The 20,512-nt window shown below is 40.6% G+C and overlaps 1 protein-coding gene across 1 annotated transcript in view; it reads left to right on the top strand.

Annotated features, from left to right (window-relative positions):
* The first annotated feature begins 2,551 nt into the window (after positions 1–2,551).
* Positions 2,552–20,512, top strand: part of LOC139693218 (zinc finger protein OZF-like) — a 98,760-nt gene continuing 80,799 nt past the window's right edge. Inside the window, exons 1-4 of the mRNA XM_071591322.1 lie at positions 2,552–2,681; positions 3,792–3,920; positions 4,446–4,565; positions 4,769–4,885. Of these exons, the coding sequence (XP_071447423.1) occupies positions 2,592–2,681; positions 3,792–3,920; positions 4,446–4,565; positions 4,769–4,885 (456 nt within the window). The 5' untranslated portion in view covers positions 2,552–2,591. The remainder of the gene's footprint in view (positions 2,682–3,791; positions 3,921–4,445; positions 4,566–4,768; positions 4,886–20,512) is intronic.

A 20,512-nucleotide genomic window follows, 5' to 3' on the forward strand; every position in this document is an offset into this window, starting at 1 on the left:
TAAATTGGGTTATTAAGTCTGAATGCCTACACTGCCGGGAGGAACACTTCTCATGCCTCTGGGAAAATGTAAAAGAAAGGGGTTTAGGGTTGGTGAAGGTTTGTCCTTCTACCATGTGCCGGAACTGGATCACTACCTTATATACTGCTAAAAGTTCCCTGTAATAAGCACTATAAGGCCTTTCAGCATCACTCAGTTTCTTGGTCCAGAAACCAAGAGGCTGATATCCTTTGGAAGTGAGTTGTTGAAGGACAGCATCAACCAAAAATTCCAAAGTGTCTCTGAAGAGGGCCAGGGGTAAAGACACATTTAGATGAGCTAAAATGGCAGTATTGCACAGAGCCTCTTTGCAGTCTAGGAACGAAGTCCCTAATGCTGTAACCTGTCTGAAGCATCAGCTCAAATTCATTATTGGCAATGGCAAGCTCATCTGTTGCGGGATGAAACCGGAGGGTCAGGGTTGGGATCTATAAAATGAACCATGAAGTGCTTGACTCGCCCAGAAGCTCCTGATTGATTTTTAATCCCAGGGAATTTGTCCAAAAGGTGAGCTTAATTGGAGGCACCAGAGATAACTTACACTTGAACTATGCTTGGAGAGGCGATAGTGCCATTAAATGTTAAGGTCATCACATTGTCAACCAAAAGTTTATGAGCAATGTCCACAAGGAGACCAAAATGGCAAAGAAAATCTGCCCCTATTATTGGCTGCAGCACATGGACGATGACAAACATCAACAAAAATTCTCGCCAGAGGCAAAGGGAAAGGAAGAGAGTGGCAGTTCCGTTTGTGGTGATGGCAGTGTCATTGGCAGAGTAAAGCTGAAGATTTGACTTCCCTCTAAGCTCACGGAGCCATGTACCTGGGTAGAGACTGATATCGGCACCAATATCCATTAAGAATTGACACCGGACCAGGTGCCAATGACAAAAACATGGTTGCATAGGTGTAAGAATTAACCTGCTGCCTACAAGGACTGCCCAATTTGTTTCCCTGCATCATAGAAACAGGGAAGGGTAGACTTAGTGGCATAACTCCCTGGCGGTGGTACCAGCAGATGCCTTGATTGGAATGAATTGAGGGCTGGAGCCAGGTGAGAGGTTTGGCCATGGCTGAGGCAATGGGGACGTGAGTGCATACCATGCTCTTTGGCATGTGCTGCCACTTGTTTAGAGAGGTTTTCTATCTTTTCTATCAGTGTACTAATAACTGGGTTAGGGGCAACAGCCACATATAAATGAATAGTCACTTTCAGCATTATGTGATATAAGCACGGTTCTTTTTTCTGTATCTTTTCCTATGCCCACCTTTAGTTTCCCAGGACAACATCTGGTATCCTGTTAAGGATCAGGCAGCTCAGGTCACCAGTAAAGGGGGACCAGAGAGGTGTGTGAAAAAAATCAATACCCAGGTTTCTCTGTATGTAATCCCAAAATAAATATATATATATATATATATATATATATATATATATATATATATATATATATCATTGAATGGTTTGAAGATAACATTGATCAACTTAATATTCATTTGTAAATTTGTCCACCATTTTGCCAAATATGCAAGTGTAAATTCTCTCCCTGAGTGCCAGTTATTTTGTCATAGTTGGAAAGAAAAACTGTAATTTGGAATTAATGCACTTTTAATGCCCGTATCAAAATGTGGAAGGTCCGATTTTTGGAGTTCCTCTCATAATTTGCAAAGTATTTAGTATACCAACACATAGGGTTCATTTTCAGAATTTTACGCCAAAAAATTTAATTACACTATTGTCACTTCCAGTCATTATTCTTCCAAGAAATATATATCCCGAGAACATATTTATGTTATTATAAAATCAATTTAAGAGGATTAAATTTTTAGTTTAGGTACAAAATAAAATATACACAGATAAGGTAATGTTGAAAATAATGTCTCTCATTTCAAAACAGAAGTAATTTTTTAAAAACTTCTTGGTAGTGCAAAAGTGTTATAAATTCAAAGGAATGGCCACTATCTATTAAAGTGAGAGTTTAAATAATTTTAAAATATTGAAAAATATTTAAATATGGCGATCACTTAGCGCCGAAATTAAACGAAATCGAATCTTCAAATCGCACTCAGTAATCGATTCAGAACGAACGACCCATCGAAATGTAGTCGGCCATTTTGAAAGTTAATGTTTTGGCGAAGTTAATGTTGACAGTGTGAAGTGCTCCAAAGATGCCTCGACACGAAAGTTTAAAGTGTAGATTATGTCTTGGTCGTGGTGGACGGTACACAAATATTTTTTATGAAAACAACGATGCTGAGAAATTGGTGCGGGAAGCGATAGAAGAGTTGTTGGAATTGAAAGTAAGATATCCATGTTATGTTTACGTATTATTGATAATGATGCTTTTATAGTAAATTTACCCCGAAATGTGCGACAATGCCCATTTTTAGCTTAAAAAAACCTTTACGTTATTCAGATGATGATTCGAGTCCCATTGAGAGCAAATGTTTAAGGTTTAATACTTTGATAATCATGTTTTTATAGGTAGTCAGGGAAAAGAGCAACCCGTGGTTGCTTTGCTATAAATGCTTTAAACTGCTGACGGATTTCTACATGTTTAAGCAGCAGTGCCATGAAAACCACCATCTATTGAACAGGCAAAGGACAAAGAAACATGACGAGAGAAAACTCCGTCGCACAACGGTGAGTCGAGTTCAATTTTTGTTGGTATTTTGTAATGTTATGAGCAATTTCCTGGAAAATTACGCATAATATTTGAAACTCTTTGAAGTAACGGTCTTTAGAACGGTGAGTCGAGGCCAACCAATTATGGTTGGTGTTTTGTAATGTTATGAGGAATGTTATGGATAACGTTAAGCGTAAACGGAAATAACTTAAATTATATAATGAACATATTTATTTTTAATAAGTGTCCTCGCTATTGTACGTAAATCTTACGGTCTTATTACCACGTGGCTAATACTGGAGTTTATATAAAAATTGGGAATTGACTACGCTCCTGGTAACACATAAAGCAATTTTATTCTATATTTAATGCGAAATCTCAAGTAACAGTGTACTAGGGTTGAATTTTACTAAAGGTGTAAAAATATTAAATGCATTTTTGCAATCAGTTTTCATAAATTGTGAGTAAACCGAAAAGGATGATAATATACAAATGTCCGTGTAAACAATGATATCTGGTATTAAAATAAGATCTTGGAGTACTAACCTACAATATTATTTTTATTCGTAATTTTATTAACTCGTTCAATTTTAAGGAAATTGCCTCTAATATTTGTAACTCTATGAAGTAAAATCACAATAAACTCGTTGATAGCACTTATTTAGTGATGTTAAAGGTAATTCGTAGGAATTATTTTGTGAAGCCTAACAATCTAGTCATCATAATTTTAAAAAGATAAAAAATACAAGTGTTGAGTGGAATGTTGGACATAGATTGATCCTTTTGATATATTTTATTAGTTAATATATTTTTTCAATTAATATATTCTATTTTAATAAAAAACATATAATTAAGAATTTTTTTGAATTTTTTTGTGAACTGTTCATTAATATTTTTAAAACTCAAAAACTAAGGCTTCTATTAACCCTAGTTGCAATAACCCTATTTAAATAGTTATTAATATCTACTAAAGGCTGTATAATTGTAGGCTGCTCAATTTCATTTTACAGCATTTTGCTTATCATTTTTTCCAGGATGTTAATACTGGTATATCTACTGAAGAAAATATATTTCCAAATAATCGTGTCACATTAATTTTAATAAATTTCATTGTTGGTTTATTGTAGAAGAATCTAAAGGTAGAGAAAGAGTCAAATGATGCCTCTAATGATAGTGATGTGGGAGTAGCCAATTTGCGGGTGGTCACTAGAGCATCAAGCATTTTAGGAGAAATATGCATTCCCAGTGTAAACAATGTAAGTACTCATTGAAATTCTAAAATTGATACCTTAATCCTCTGGATTCTATGGAAATGAATTTTGATAACAATTTTGAATAAATCCATTAAATTGAAGAAATTACTTTTTATTCAGTGAATAAAGAGAAATTGAGATTTATCTGAACCCTTCATACATGTCAATAATGGTCTGATGTTATGTATCTAATCTCTTAAAATTCTCATTTTCAATGCAGAAATCAGCTATCAGGTGGTTTGGTTTTGCATTTTCGAATTGCATCTTTTAATAATTGCTCTTGCTGTTATATCTAGTCGTGTTTCAGGTATAAATTATCCCCCCTCAGGTAAACATTGATACTCTCATATCATATCCATAAAATTTTAGGAGAGAAGCACTGGTGTGTAATTTTGTATTGCATTCATGCATAGGAAATATATATGCATAAAAATGAAATGGAAAATGTATATCAAGAATTTAAAATTCAATTTCAATGTTCATCCACTTTTTAAAATCTTTTTCAATATTTAAATTTTGAACAATTAGGTTCAGATCACAGTTAAAAAAGAAATTTCAGATAATGAAGATCAGGAAACTGTTGAAATGACAGCTAGGCTAAAAATAGTAGACCACATTATGGATAATCATGAAGAAGATTCTCTTCAGGTAAGGAAGACATTGGAACAGTTTGATATTTTCAAAGCTTATCCAATGCTTTTGTTATTTTGCAAATACTTATTCATTTGCATGTGAAAAGACTTAAGTGACACTAATTTTTACTTAATATATGAAATTTGTTTACATATAATTTTCTATCAATAACTGAAGTTCCATATTTTTACTGTTTAATAATTATTCAATTAACTCAGGGCACTATAGTGAAGACAGAGGAAGTGGATGTTGAAGACCAAGAGACCAATAAAATTGTAGCTAGCCAGGGAGATGTGGACCAAAATGTTAAGAATCTGGAAGGAACTTCTCTAAAGGTAATTAATAAACTAAATCTGTGATATTAGTTCTATTATTGCTCATGTTTCTTTTTTCAACTCATGAATACTTACAGTAGAAAAGTTTTCTGTAAGTCATCTTAAAAAATACAATACTTTATACTAAATCTTTGATGCACGGATAGGTATTAATGAAAACCACTAATTTTTTTTGGCTTGAAAGATTATCATAACCACAGAGCTGTGCAATTACTTGCTAATCAAAAAGACAATAATGTTATATTATTGCTCATTATATAGAGAATGTGTTTTTATTGCATGCGATGTATAAGTATATTGCAATGCAAGAAGGTATATCTAGGAATAAATATAGAAGTAAAATAATAAATGAAACGATTACTGTGGTATGACATGGCATTAAGAATGTTTTGTATAAAAGTTATCAGACCATAGTGGTGAAAGTTTAAGGTAAAGAGAGTTGAAATTTGCTTAAATGATATTGATTAGGACATTGCCAATCTCCAAGTCATCATTAGAAATAAAGGCAAATAGCAAGAAAAAGGCAATCAGAATATAAGTGATGTAATTACTCATTTAAATTCTAAAATAAATAACTTGATCTTCGGGAATCATTTGATTGAATATTGATTGTAATTCTGATTAAATTCATAATATAGAATAATTTTTGTTGAATGATTCTGTAGAGTCCGACATTTATCTGATTTTTTCATGCATGTCAACTAAAGGCCTGATGCAACAATTTCAGAGCGTAAAAATCATTCGCCTTGACTTGGACTCGAACCCAGATCCCTCAATATCCGGTCGAGTGCTTTAGCCACTTAAGCTACCGAGGCGTCCTCTTAAACTCTGAAATTTTGGGGCTTTTAAAGGAACTAGATGTTATGACGAAATACCGTACATACAATGTCACATGCATTCGTAGTCGTGCGCGAGGCGCCACTGTCCACGAGGTTAAAGCCAACTTTAAACACTTATGGTGTTTTCCCTTTGACAAATTCCAAAGAAACTGTGGGAGATGCCGCAACAGTAACTTTTTTTTTTAACGGAGTCATCCGCTAATGTGCATTTCAATGCAACAATTTCAGAGCGTAAAAATCATTCGCCTTGACTGGGACTCGAACCCAGATCCCTCAATATCCGGTCGAGTGCTTTAGCCACTTAAGCTACCGAGGCGTCCTCTTAAACTCTGAAATTTTGGGGCTTTTAAAAGGACTAGATGTTATGACGAAATACCGTACATACAATGTCACATGCATTCGTAGTCGTGCGCGAGGCGCCACTGTCCACGAGGTTAAAGCAAACTTTAAACACTTATGGTGTTTTCCCTATGACAAATTCCAAAGAAACTGCGGGAGATGCCGCAACAGTAACTTTTTTTTAACGGAGTCATCCGCTAATGTGCATTTCAATGCAACAATTTCAGAGCGTAAAAATCATTCGCCTTGACTGGGACTCGAACCCAGATCCCTCAATATCCGGTCGAGTGCTTTAGCCACTTAAGCTACCGAGGCGTCCTCTTAAACTCTGAAATTTTGGGGCTTTTAAAGGAACTAGATGTTATGACGAAATACCGTACATACAATGTCACATGCATTCGTAGTCGTGCGCGAGGCGCCACTGTCCACGAGGTTAAAGCCAACTTTAAACACATATGGTGTTTTCCCTTTGACAAATTCCAAAGAAACTGCGGGAGATGCCGCAACAGTAACTTTTTTTTAACGGAGTCATCCGCTAATGTGCATTTCAATGCAACAATTTCAGAGTGTAAAAATCATTTGCCTTGACTGGGACTCGAACCCAGATCCCTCAATATCCGGTCGAGTGCTTTAGCCACTTAAGCTACCGAGGCGTCCTCTTAAACTCTGAAATTTTGGGGCTTTTAAAGGAACTAGATGTTATGACAAAATACCGTACATACAATGTCACATGCATTCGTAGTCGTGCGCGAGGCGCCACTGTCCACGAGGTTAAAGCCAACTCTAAACACTTATGGTGTTTTCCCTTTGACAAATTCCAAAGAAACTGCGGGAGATGCCGCAACAGTAACCTTTTTTTAACGGAGTCATCCGCTAATGTGCATTTCAATGCAACAATTTCAGAGCGTAAAAATCATTCGCCTTGACTGGGACTCAAACCCAGATCCCACAATATCCGGTCAAGTGCTTTAGCCACTTAAGCTATCGAGGCGTCCTCTGAAAAAACTCTGAAATTTTGGGGCTTTTAAAGGAACTAGATGTTATGACGAAATACCGTACATACAATGTCACATGCATTTGTAGTCGTGCGCGAGGCGCCACTGTCCACGAGGTTAAAGCCAACTTTAAACACTTATGGTGTTTTCCCTTTGACAAATTCCAAAGAAACTGCGGGAGATGCCGCAACAGTAACTTTTTTTTAACGGAGTCATCCGCTAATGTGCATTTCAATGCAACAATTTCAGAGCGTAAAAATCATTCGCCTTGACTGGGACTCGAACCCAGATCCCTCAATATCCGGTCGAGTGCTTTAGCCACTTAAGCTACCGAGGCGTCCTCTTAAACTCTGAAATTTTGGGGCTTTTAAAGGAACTAGATGTTATGACGAAATACCGTACATACAATGTCACATGCATTCGTAGTCGTGCGCGAGGCGCCACTGTCCACGAGGTTAAAGCCAACTTTAAACACTTATGGTGTTTTCCCTTTGACAAATTCCAAAGAAACTGCGGGAGATGCCGCAACAGTAACTTTTTTTTAACGGAGTCATCCGCTAATGTGCATTTCAATGCAACAATTTCAGAGTGTAAAAATCATTTGCCTTGACTGGGACTCGAACCCAGATCCCTCAATATCCGGTCGAGTGCTTTAGCCACTTAAGCTACCGAGGCGTCCTCTTAAACTCTGAAATTTTGGGGCTTTTAAAGGAACTAGATGTTATGACGAAATACCGTACATACAATGTCACATGCATTCGTAGTCGTGCGCGAGGCGCCACTGTCCACGAGGTTAAAGCCAACTCTAAACACTTATGGTGTTTTCCCTTTGACAAATTCCAAAGAAACTGCGGGAGATGCCGCAACAGTAACTTTTTTTTAACGGAGTCATCCGCTAATGTGCATTTCAATGCAACAATTTCAGAGCGTAAAAATCATTCGCCTTGACTGGGACTCAAACCCAGATCCCACAATATCCGGTCAAGTGCTTTAGCCACTTAAGCTACCGAGGCGTCATCTGAAAAAACTCTGAAATTTTGGGGCTTTTAAAGGAACTAGATGTTATGACGAAATACCGTACATACAATGTCACATGCATTTGTAGTCGTGCGCGAGGCGCCACTGTCCACGAGGTTAAAGCCAACTTTAAACACTTATGGTGTTTTCCCTTTGACAAATTCCAAAGAAACTGCGGGAGATGCCGCAACAGTAACTTTTTTTTAACGGAGTCATCCACTAATGTGCATTTCAATGCAACAATTTCAGAGCGTAAAAATCATTCGCCTTGACTGGGACTCGAACCCAGATCCCTCAATATCCGGTCGAGTGCTTTAGCCACTTAAGCTACCGAGGCGTCCTCTTAAACTCTGAAATTTTGGGGCTTTTAAAGGAACTAGATGTTATGACGAAATACCGTACATACAATGTCACATGCATTCGTAGTCGTGCGCGAGGCGCCACTGTCCACGAGGTTAAAGCCAACTTTAAACACTTATGGTGTTTTCCCTTTGACAAATTCCAAAGAAACTGCGGGAGATGCCGCAACAGTAACTTTTTTTAACGGAGTCATCCGCTAATGTGCATTTCAATGCAACAATTTCAGAGCGTAAAAATCATTCGCCTTGACTGGGACTCGAACCCAGATCCCTCAATATCCGGTCGAGTGCTTTAGCCACTTAAGCTACCGAGGCGTCCTCTTAAACTCTGAAATTTTGGGGCTTTTAAAGGAACTAGATGTTATGACGAAATACCGTACATACAATGTCACATGCATTCGTAGTCGTGCGCGAGGCGCCACTGTCCACGAGGTTAAAGCCAACTTTAAACACTTATGGTGTTTTCCCTTTGACAAATTCCAAAGAAACTGCGGGAGATGCCGCAACAGTAACTTTTTTTTAACGGAGTCATCCGCTAATGTGCATTTCAATGCAACAATTTCAGAGCGTAAAAATCATTCGCCTTGACTGGGACTCGAACCCAGATCCCTCAATATCCAGTCGAGTGCTTTAGCCACTTAAGCTACCGAGGCGTCCTCTTTAACTCTGAAATTTTGGGGCTTTTAAAGGAACTAGATGTTATGACGAAATACCGTACATACAATGTCACATGCATTGGTAGTCGTGCGCGAGGCGCCACTGTCCACGAGGTTAAAGCCAACTATAAACACTTATGATGTTTTCCCTTTGACAAATTCCAAAGAAACTGCGGGAGATGCCGCAACAGTAACTTTTTTTTAACGGAGTCATCCGCTAATGTGCATTTCAATGAAACAATTTCAAAGCGTAAAAATCATTCGCCTTGACTGGGACTCGAACCCAGATCCCTCAATATCCGGTCGAGTGCTTTAGCCACTTAAGCTACCGAGGCGTCCTCTTAAACTCTGAAATTTTGGGGCTTTTAAAGGAACTAGATGTTATGACGAAATACCGTACATACAATGTCACATGCATTCGTAGTCGTGCGCGAGGCACCACTGTCCACGAGGTTAAAGCCAACTTTAAACACTTATGGTGTTTTCCCTTTGACAAATTCCAAAGAAACTGCGGGAGATGCCGCAATAGTAACTTTTTTTTAACGGAGTCATCCGCTAATGTGCATTTCAATGCAACAATTTCAGAGCGTAAAAATCATTCGCCTTGACTGGGACTCGAACCCAGATCCCTCAATATCCGGTCGAGTGCTTTAGCCACTTAAGCTACCGAGGCGTCCTCTTAAACTCTGAAATTTTGGGGCTTTTAAAAGAACTAGATGTTATGACGAAATACCGTACATACAATGTCACATGCATTCGTAGTCGTGCGCGAGGCACCACTGTCCACGAGGTTAAAGCCAACTTTAAACACTTATGGTGTTTTTTCTTTGACAAATTCCAAAGAAGCTGCGGGAGATGCCGCAACAGTAACTTTTTTTTAACGGAGTCATCCGCTAATGTGCATTTCAATGCAACAATTTCAGAGCGTAAAAATCATTTGCCTTGACTGGGACTCGAACCCAGATCCCTCAATATCCGGTCGAGTGCTTTAGCCACTTAAGCTACCGAGGCGTCCTCTTAAACTCTGAAATTTTGGGGCTTTTAAAGGAACTAGATGTTATGACAAAATACCGTACATACAATGTCACATGCATTCGTAGTCGTGCGCGAGGCACCACTGTCCACGAGGTTAAAGCCAACTTTAAACACTTATGGTGTTTTCCCTTTGACAAATTCCAAAGAAACTGCGGGAGATGCCGCAACAGTAACTTTTTTTTAACGGTGTCATCCGCTAATGTGCATTTCAATGCAAAAATTTCAGAGCGTAAAAATCATTTGCCTTGACTGGGACTCGAACCCAGATCCCTCAATATCCGGTCGAGTGCTTTAGCCACTTAAGCTACCGAGGCGTCCTCTTAGACTCTGAAATTTTGGGGCTTTTAAAGGAACTAGATGTTATGACGAAATACCGTACATACAATGTCACATGCATTCGTAGTCGTGCGCGAGGCACCACTGTCCACGAGGTTAAAGCCAACTTTAAACACTTATGGTGTTTTCCCTTTGACAAATTCCAAAGAAACTGCGGGAGATGCCGCAACAGTAACTTTTTTTTAACGGAGTCATCCGCTAATGTGCATTTCAATGCAACAATTTCAGAGCGTAAAAATCATTCGCCTTGACTGGGACTCGAACCCAGATCCCTCAATATCCGGTCGAGTGCTTTAGCCGCTTAAGCTACCGAGGCGTCCTCTTAAACTCTGAAATTTTGGGGCTTTTAAAGGAACTAGATGTTATGACGAAATACCGTACATACAATGTCACATGCATTCGTAGTCGTGCGCGAGGCGCCACTGTCCACGAGGTTAAAGCCAACTTTAAACACTTATGGGGTTTTCCCTTTGACAAATTCCAAAGAAACTGCGGGAGATACCGCAACAGTAACTTTTTTTTAACGGAGTCATCCGCTAATGTGCATTTCAATGCAACAATTTCAGAGCGTAAAAATCATTCGCCTTGACTGGGACTCGAACCCAGATCCCACAATATCCGGTCGAGTGCTTTAGCCACTTAAGCTACCAAGGCGTCCTCTTAAACTCTGAAATTTTGGGGCTTTTAAAGGAACTAGATGTTATGACTAAATACCGTACATACAATGTCACATGCATTCGTAGTTGTGCGCGAGGCGCCACTGTCCACGAGGTTAAAGCCAACTTTAAACACTTATGGTGTTTTCCCTATGACAAATTCCAAAGAAACTGCGGGAGATGCCGAAACAGTAACTTTTTTTTAACGGAGTCATCCGCTAATTTGCATTTCAATTCAACAATTTCAGAGCGTAAAAATCATTCGCCTTGACTGGGACTCGAACCCAGATCCCTCAATATCCGGTCGAGTGCTTTAGCCACTTAAGCTACCAAGGCGTCCTCTTAAACTCTGAAATTTTGGGGCTTTTAAAGGAACTAGATGTTATGACAAAATACCGTACATACAATGTCACATGCATTCGTAGTCGTGCGCGAGGCACCACTGTCCACGAGGTTAAAGCCAACTTTAAACACTTATGGTGTTTTCCCTTTGACAAATTCCAAAGAAACTGCGGGAGATGCCGCAACAGTAACTTTTTTTTAACGGTGTCATCCGCTAATGTGCATTTCAATGCAAAAATTTCAGAGCGTAAAAATCATTTGCCTTGACTGGGACTCGAACCCAGATCCCTCAATATCCGGTCGAGTGCTTTAGCCACTTAAGCTACCGAGGCATCCTCTTAAACTCTGAAATTTTGGGGCTTTTAAAGGAACTAGATGTTATGACGAAATACCGTACATACAATGTCACATGCATTCGTAGTCGTGCGCGAGGCACCACTGTCCACGAGGTTAAAGCCAACTTTAAACACTTATGGTGTTTTCCCTTTGACAGATTCCAAAGAAACTGCGGGAGATGCCGCAACAGTAACTTTTTTTTAACGGAGTCATCCGCTAATGTGCATTTCAATGCAACAATTTCAGAGCGTAAAAATCATTTGCCTTGACTGGGACTCGAACCCAGATCCCTCAATATCCGGTCGAGTGCTTTAGCCACTTAAGCTACCGAGGCGTCCTCTTAAACTCTGAAATTTTGGGGCTTTTAAAGGAACTAGATTTTATAACGAAATACTGTACATACAATGTCACATGCATTCGTAGTCGTGCGCGAGGCGCCACTGTCCACGAGGTTAAAGCCAACTTTAAACACTTATGGTGTTTTCCTTTTGACAAATTCCAAAGAAACTGCGGGAGATGCCGCAACAGTAACTTTTTTTTAACGGAGTCATCCGCTAATGTGCATTTCAATGCAAATATTTCAGAGCGTAAAAATCATTCGCCTTGACTGGGACTCGAACCCAGATCCCACAATATCCGGTCTAGTGCTTTAGCCACTTAAGCTACCGAGGCGTCCTCTTAAACTCTGAAATTTTGGGGCTTTTAAAGGAACTAGATGTTATGACGAAATACCGTACATACAATGTCACATGCATTCGTAGTCGTGCGCGAGGCGCCACTGTCCACGAGGTTAAAGCCAACTTTAAACACGTATGGTGTTTTCCCTATGACAAATTCCAAAGAAACTGCGGGAGATGCCGAAACAGTAACTTTTTTTTAACGGAGTCATCCGCTAATTTGCATTTCAATTCAACAATTTCAGAGCGTAAAAATCATTCGCCTTGACTGGGACTCGATCCCAGATCCCTCAATATCCGGTCGAGTGCTTTAGCCACTTAAGCTACCAAGGCGTCCTCTTAAACCCTGAAATTTTGGGGCTTTTAAAGGAACTAGATTTTATAACGAAATACTGTACATACAATGTCACATGCATTCGTAGTCGTGCGCGAGGCGCCACTGTCCACGAGGTTAAAGCCAACTTTAAACACTTATGGTGTTTTCCCTTTGACAAATCCAAAAGAAACTGCGGGAGATGCCGCAACAGTAACTTTTTTTTAACGGAGTCATCCGCTAATGTGCATTTCAATGCAACAATTTCAGAGCGTAAAAATATTTCGCCTTGACTGGGACTCGAACCCAGATCCCACAATATCCGGTCGAGTGCTGTAGCCACCTAAGCTACCAAGGCGTCCTCTTAAACTCTGAAATTTTGGGGCTTTTAAAGGAACTAGATGTTATGACGAAATACCGTACATACAATGTCACATGCATTCGTAGTCGTGCGCGAGGCGCCACTGTCCACGAGGTTAAAGCCAACTTTAAACACGTATGGTGTTTTCCCTATGACAAATTCCAAAGAAACTGCGGGAGATGCCGAAACAGTAACTTTTTTTTAACGGAGTCATCCGCTAATTTGCATTTCAATTCAACAATTTCAGAGCGTAAAAATCATTCGCCTTGACTGGGACTCGATCCCAGATCCCTCAATATCCGGTCGAGTGCTTTAGCCACTTAAGCTACCAAGGCGTCCTCTTAAACTCTGAAATTTTGGGGCTTTTAAAGGAACTAGATGTTATGACGAAATACCATGCATACAATGTCACATGCATTCGTAGTTGTGCACGAGGCGCCACTGTCCACGAGGTTAAAGCCAACTTTAAACACTTATGGTGTTTTCCTTTTGACAAATTCCAAAGAAACTGCGAGAGATGCCGCAACAGTAACTTTTTTTTAACGGAGTCATCCGCTAATGTGCATTTCAATGCAAATATTTCAGAGCGTAAAAATCATTCGCCTTGACTGGGACTCGAACCCAGATCCCACAATATCCGGTCGAGTGCTTTAGCCACTTAAGCTACCGAGGCGTCCTCTTAAACTCTGAAATTTTGGGGCTTTTAAAGGAACTAGATGTTATGACAAAATACCGTACATACAATGTCACATGCATTCGTAGTCGTGCGCGAGGCACCACTGTCCACGAGGTTAAAGCCACCTTTAAACACTTATGGTGTTTTCCCTTTGACAAATTCCAAAGAAACTGCGGGAGATGCCGCAACAGTAACTTTTTTTTAACGGAGTCATCCGCTAATGTGCATTTCAATGCAACAATTTCAGAGCGTAAAAATCATTCGCCTTGACTGGGACTCGAACCCAGATCCCTCAATATCCGGTCGAGTGCTTTAGCCGCTTAAGCTACCGAGGCGTCCTCTTAAACTCTGAAATTTTGGGGCTTTTAAAGGAACTAGATGTTATGACGAAATACCATACATACAATGTCACATGCATTCGTAGTCCTGCGCGAGGCGCCACTGTCCACGAGGTTAAAGCCAACTTTAAACACTTATGGTGTTTTCCCTTTGACAAATTCCAAAGAAACTGCCGGAGTTGCCGCAACAGTAACTTTTTTTTACCGGAGTCATCCGCTAATGTGCATTTCAATGCAACAATTTCAGAGCGTAAAAATCATTCGCCTTGACTGGGACACGAACCCAGATCCCTCAATATCCGGTCGAGTGCTTTAGCCACTTAATCTACCGAGGCGTCCTCTTAAACTCTGAAATTTTGGGGCTTTTAAAGGAACTAGATGTTATGACGAAATACCGTACATACAATGTCACATGCATTCGTAGTCGTGCGCGAGGCGCCACTGTCCACGAGGTTAAAGCCAACTTTAAACACTTATGGTGTTTTCCCTATGACAAATTCCAAAGAAACTGCGGGAGATGCCGAAACAGTAACTTTTTTTTAACGGAGTCATCCGCTAATTTGCATTTCAATGCAACAATTTCAGCGCGTAAAAATCATTCGCCTTGACTGGGACTCGAACCCAGATCCCTCAATATCCGGTCGAGTGCTTTAGCCACTTAAGCTACCGAGGCGTCCTCTTTAACTCTGAAATTTTGGGGCTTTTAAAGGAACTAGATGTTATGACGAAATACCATACATACAATGTCACATGCATTTGTAGTCGTGCGCGAGGCGCCACTGTCCACGAGGTTAAAGCCAACTTTAAACACTTATGGTGTTTTCCCTTTGACAAATTCCAAAGAAACTGCGGGAGATGCCGCAACAGTAACTTTTTTTTAACGGAGTCATCCGCTAATGTGCATTTCAATGCAACAATTTCAGAGCGTAAAAATCATTCGCCTTGACTGGGACTCGAACCCAGATCCCTCAATATCTGGTCGAGTGCTTTAGCCACTTAAGCTACCGAGGCGTCCTCTTAAACTCTGAAATTTTGGGGCTTTTAAAGGAACTAGATGTTATGACAAAATACCGTACATACAATGTCACATGCATTCGTAGTCGTGCGCGAGGCACCACTGTCCACGAGGTTAAAGCCAACTTTAAACACTTATGGTGTTTTCCCTTTGACATATTCCAAAGAAACTGCGGGAGATGCGGCAACAGTAACGTTTTTTTAACGGAGTCATCCGCTAATGTGCATTTCAATGCAACAATTTCAGAGCGTAAAAATCATTCGCCTTGACTGGGACTCGAACCCAGATCCCTCAATATCCGGTCGAGTGCTTTAGCCACTTAAGCTACCGAGGCGTCCTCTTAAACTCTGAAATTTTGGGGCTTTTAAAGGAACTAGATTTTATAACGAAATACCGTGCATACAATGTCACATGCATTCGTAGTCGTGCGCGAGGCGCCACTGTCCACGAGGTTAAAGCCAACTTTAAACACTTATGGTGTTTTCCCTTTGACAAATTCCAAAGAAATTGCGGGAGATGCCGCAACAGTAACTTTTTTTTAACGGAGTCATCCGCTAATGTGCATTTCAATGCAAATATTTCAGAGCGTAAAAATCATTCGCCTTGACTGGGACTCGAACCCAGATCCCACAATATCCGGTCGAGTGCTTTAGCCACTTAAGCTACCGAGGCGTCCTCTTAAACTCTGAAATTTTGGGGCTTTTAAAGGAACTAGATGTTATGACGAAATACCGTACATACAATGTCACATGCATTCGTAGTCGTGCGCGAGGTGCCACTGTCCACGAGGTTAAAGCCAACTTTAAACACTTATGGTGTTTCCCCTTTGACAAATTCCAAAGAAACTGCGGGAGATGCCGCAACAGTATCTTTTTTTTAACGGAGTCATCCGCTAATGTGCATTTCAATGCAACAATTTCAGAGCGGAAAAATCATTCGCCTTGACTGGGACTCGAACCCAGATCCCTCAATATCCGGTCGAGTGCTTTAGCCACTTAAGCTACCGAGGCGTCCTCTTTAACTCTGAAATTTTGGGGCTTTTAAAGGAACTAGATGTTATGACGAAATACCGTACATACAATGTCACATGCATTCGTAGTTGTGCGCGAGGCGCCACTGTCCACGAGGTTAAAGCCAACTTTAAATACTTATGGTGTTTTCCTTTTGACAAATTCCAAAGAAACTGCGGGAGATGCCGCAACAGTAACTTTTTTTTAACGGAGTCATCCGCTAATGTGCATTTCAATGCAAATATTTCAGAGCGTAAAAATCATTCGCCTTGACTGGGACTCGAACCCAGATCCCACAATATCCGGTCGAGTGCTTTAGCCACTTAAGCTACCGAGGCGTCCTCTTAAACTCTGAAATTTTGGGGCTTTTAAAGGAACTAGATGTTATGACGAAATACCGTACATACAATGTCACATGCATTCGTAGTCGTGCGCGAGGCGCCACTGTCCAAGAGGTTAAAGCAAACTTTAAACACTTATGGTGTTTTCCCTTTGACAAATTCCAAAGAAACTGCGGGAGATGCCGCAATAGTAACTTTTTTTTAACGGAGTCATCCGCTAATGTGCATTTCAATGCAACAATTTCAGAGCGTAAAAATCATTTGCCTTGACTGGGACTCGAACCCAGATCCCTCAATATCCGGTCGAGTGCTTTAGCCACTTAAGCTACCGAGGCGTCCTCTTAAACTCTGAAATTTTGGGGCTTTTAAAGGAACTAGATGTTATGACAAAATACCGTACATACAATGTCACATGCATTCGTAGTCGTGCGTGAGGCACCACTGTCCACGAGGTTAAAGCCAACTTTAAACACTTATGGTGTTTTCCCTTTGACAAATTCCAAAGAAACTGCGGGAGATGCCGCAACAGTAACTTTTTTTTAACGGTGTCATCCGCTAATGTGCATTTCAATGCAAAAATTTCAGAGCGTAAAAATCATTTGCCTTGACTGGGACTCGAACCCAGATCCCTCAATATCCGGTCGAGTGCTTTAGCCACTTAAGCTACCGAGGCGTCCTCTTAAACTCTGAAATTTTGGGGCTTTTAAAGGAACTAGATGTTATGACGAAATACCGTACATACAATGTCACATGCATTCGTAGTCGTGCGCGAGGCACCACTGTCCACGAGGTTAAAGCCAACTTTAAACACTTATGGTGTTTTCCCTTTGACAAATTCCAAAGAAACTGCGGGAGATGCCGCAACAGTAACTTTTTTTTAACGGAGTCATCCGCTAATGTGCATTTCAATGCAAATATTTCAGAGCGTAAAAATCATTCGCCTTGACTGGGACTCGAACCCAGATCCCACAATATCCGGTCTAGTGCTTTAGCCACTTAAGCTACCGAGGCGTCCTCTTAAACTCTGAAATTTTGGGGCTTTTAAAGGAACTAGATGTTATGACGAAATACCGTGCATACAATGTCACATGCATTCGTAGTCGTGCGCGAGGCGCCACTGTCCACGAGGTTAAAGCCAACTTTAAACACTTATGGTGTTTTCCCTATGACAAATTCCAAAGAAACTGCGGGAGATGCCGAAACAGTAACTTTTTTTTAACGGAGTCATCCGCTAATTTGCATTTCAATTCAACAATTTCAGAGCGTAAAAATCATTCGCCTTGACTGGGACTCGAACCCAGATCCCTCAATATCCGGTCGAGTGCTTTAGCCACTTAAGCTACCAAGGCGTCCTCTTAAACTCTGAAATTTTGGGGCTTTTAAAGGAACTAGATGTTATGACAAAATACCGTACATACAATGTCACATGCATTCGTAGTCGTGCGCGAGGCACCACTGTCCACGAGGTTAAAGCCAACTTTAAACACTTATGGTGTTTTCCCTTTGACAAATTCCAAAGAAACTGCGGGAGATGCCGCAACAGTAACTTTTTTTTAACGGTGTCATCCGCTAATGTGCATTTCAATGCAAAAATTTCAGAGCGTAAAAATCATTTGCCTTGACTGGGACTCGAACCCAGATCCCTCAATATCCGGTCGAGTGCTTTAGCCACTTAAGCTACCGAGGCATCCTCTTAAACTCTGAAATTTTGGGGCTTTTAAAGGAACTAGATGTTATGACGAAATACCGTACATACAATGTCACATGCATTCGTAGTCGTGCGCGAGGCACCACTGTCCACGAGGTTAAAGCCAACTTTAAACACTTATGGTGTTTTCCCTTTGACAGATTCCAAAGAAACTGCGGGAGATGCCGCAACAGTAACTTTTTTTTAACGGAGTCATCCGCTAATGTGCATTTCAATGCAACAATTTCAGAGCGTAAAAATCATTTGCCTTGACTGGGACTCGAACCCAGATCCCTCAATATCCGGTCGAGTGCTTTAGCCACTTAAGCTACCGAGGCGTCCTCTTAAACTCTGAAATTTTGGGGCTTTTAAAGGAACTAGATTTTATAACGAAATACTGTACATACAATGTCACATGCATTCGTAGTCGTGCGCGAGGCGCCACTGTCCACGAGGTTAAAGCCAACTTTAAACACTTATGGTGTTTTCCTTTTGACAAATTCCAAAGAAACTGCGGGAGATGCCGCAACAGTAACTTTTTTTTAACGGAGTCATCCGCTAATGTGCATTTCAATGCAAATATTTCAGAGCGTAAAAATCATTCGCCTTGACTGGGACTCGAACCCAGATCCCACAATATCCGGTCTAGTGCTTTAGCCACTTAAGCTACCGAGGCGTCCTCTTAAACTCTGAAATTTTGGGGCTTTTAAAGGAACTAGATGTTATGACGAAATACCGTACATACAATGTCACATGCATTCGTAGTCGTGCGCGAGGCGCCACTGTCCACGAGGTTAAAGCCAACTTTAAACACGTATGGTGTTTTCCCTATGACAAATTCCAAAGAAACTGCGGGAGATGCCGAAACAGTAACTTTTTTTTAACGGAGTCATCCGCTAATTTGCATTTCAATTCAACAATTTCAGAGCGTAAAAATCATTCGCCTTGACTGGGACTCGATCCCAGATCCCTCAATATCCGGTCGAGTGCTTTAGCCACTTAAGCTACCAAGGCGTCCTCTTAAACTCTGAAATTTTGGGGCTTTTAAAGGAACTAGATGTTATGACGAAATACCGTACATACAATGTCACATGCATTCGTAGTCGTGCGCGAGGCGCCACTGTCCACGAGGTTAAAGCCAACTTTAAACACTTATGGTGTTTTCCTTTTGACAAATTCCAAAGAAACTGCGGGAGATGCCGCAACAGTAACTTTTTTTTAACGGAGTCATCCGCTAATGTGCATTTCAATGCAAATATTTCAGAGCGTAAAAATCATTCGCCTTGACTGGGACTCGAACCCAGATCCCACAATATCCGGTCGAGTGCTTTAGCCACTTAAGCTACCGAGGCGTCCTCTTAAACTCTGAAATTTTGGGGCTTTTAAAGGAACTAGATGTTATGACGAAATACCGTAAATACAATGTCACATGCATTCGTAGTCGTGCGCGAGGCGCCACTGTCCACGAGGTTAAAGCCAACTTTAAACACTTATGGTGTTTTCCCTTTGACAAATTCCAAAGAAACTGCGGGAGATGCCGCAACAGTAACTTTTTTTTAACGGAGTCATCCGCTAATGTGCATTTCAATGCAACAATTTCAGAGCGTAAAAATCATTTGCCTTGACTGGGACTCGAACCCAGATCCCTCAATATCCGGTCGAGTGCTTTAGCCACTTAAGCTACCGAGGCGTCCTCTTAAACTCTGAAATTTTGGGGCTTTTAAAGGAACTAGATGTTATGACAAAATACCGTGCATACAATGTCACATGCATTCGTAGTCGTGCGCGAGGCACCACTGTCCACGAGGTTAAAGCCACCTTTAAACACTTATGGTGTTTTCCCTTTGACAAATTCCAAAGAAACTGCGGGAGATGCCGCAACAGTAACTTTTTTTTAACGGACTCATCCGCTAATGTGCATTTCAATGCAACAATTTCAGAGCGTAAAAATCATTCGCCTTGACTGGGACTAAAACCCAGATCCCTCAATATCCGGTCGAGTGCTTTAGCCGCTTAAGCTACCGAGGCGTCCTCTTAAACTCTGAAATTTTGGGGCTTTTAAAGGAACTAGATGTTATGACGAAATACCATACATACAATGTCACATGCATTCGTAGTCGTGCGCGAGGCGCCACTGTCCACGAGGTTAAAGCCAACTTTAAACACTTATGGTGTTTTCCCTTTGACAAATTCCAAAGAAACTGCCGGAGATGCCGCAACAGTAACTTTTTTTTACCGGAGTCATCCGCTAATGTGCATTTCAATGCAACAATTTCAGAGCGTAAAAATCATTCGCCTT

Source organism: Hetaerina americana, unplaced genomic scaffold (genome assembly GCF_022747635.1).
Source record: "Hetaerina americana unplaced genomic scaffold, ioHetAmer1.1.p SCAF_45, whole genome shotgun sequence".
Lineage (NCBI taxonomy): Eukaryota > Metazoa > Arthropoda > Insecta > Odonata > Calopterygidae > Hetaerina > Hetaerina americana.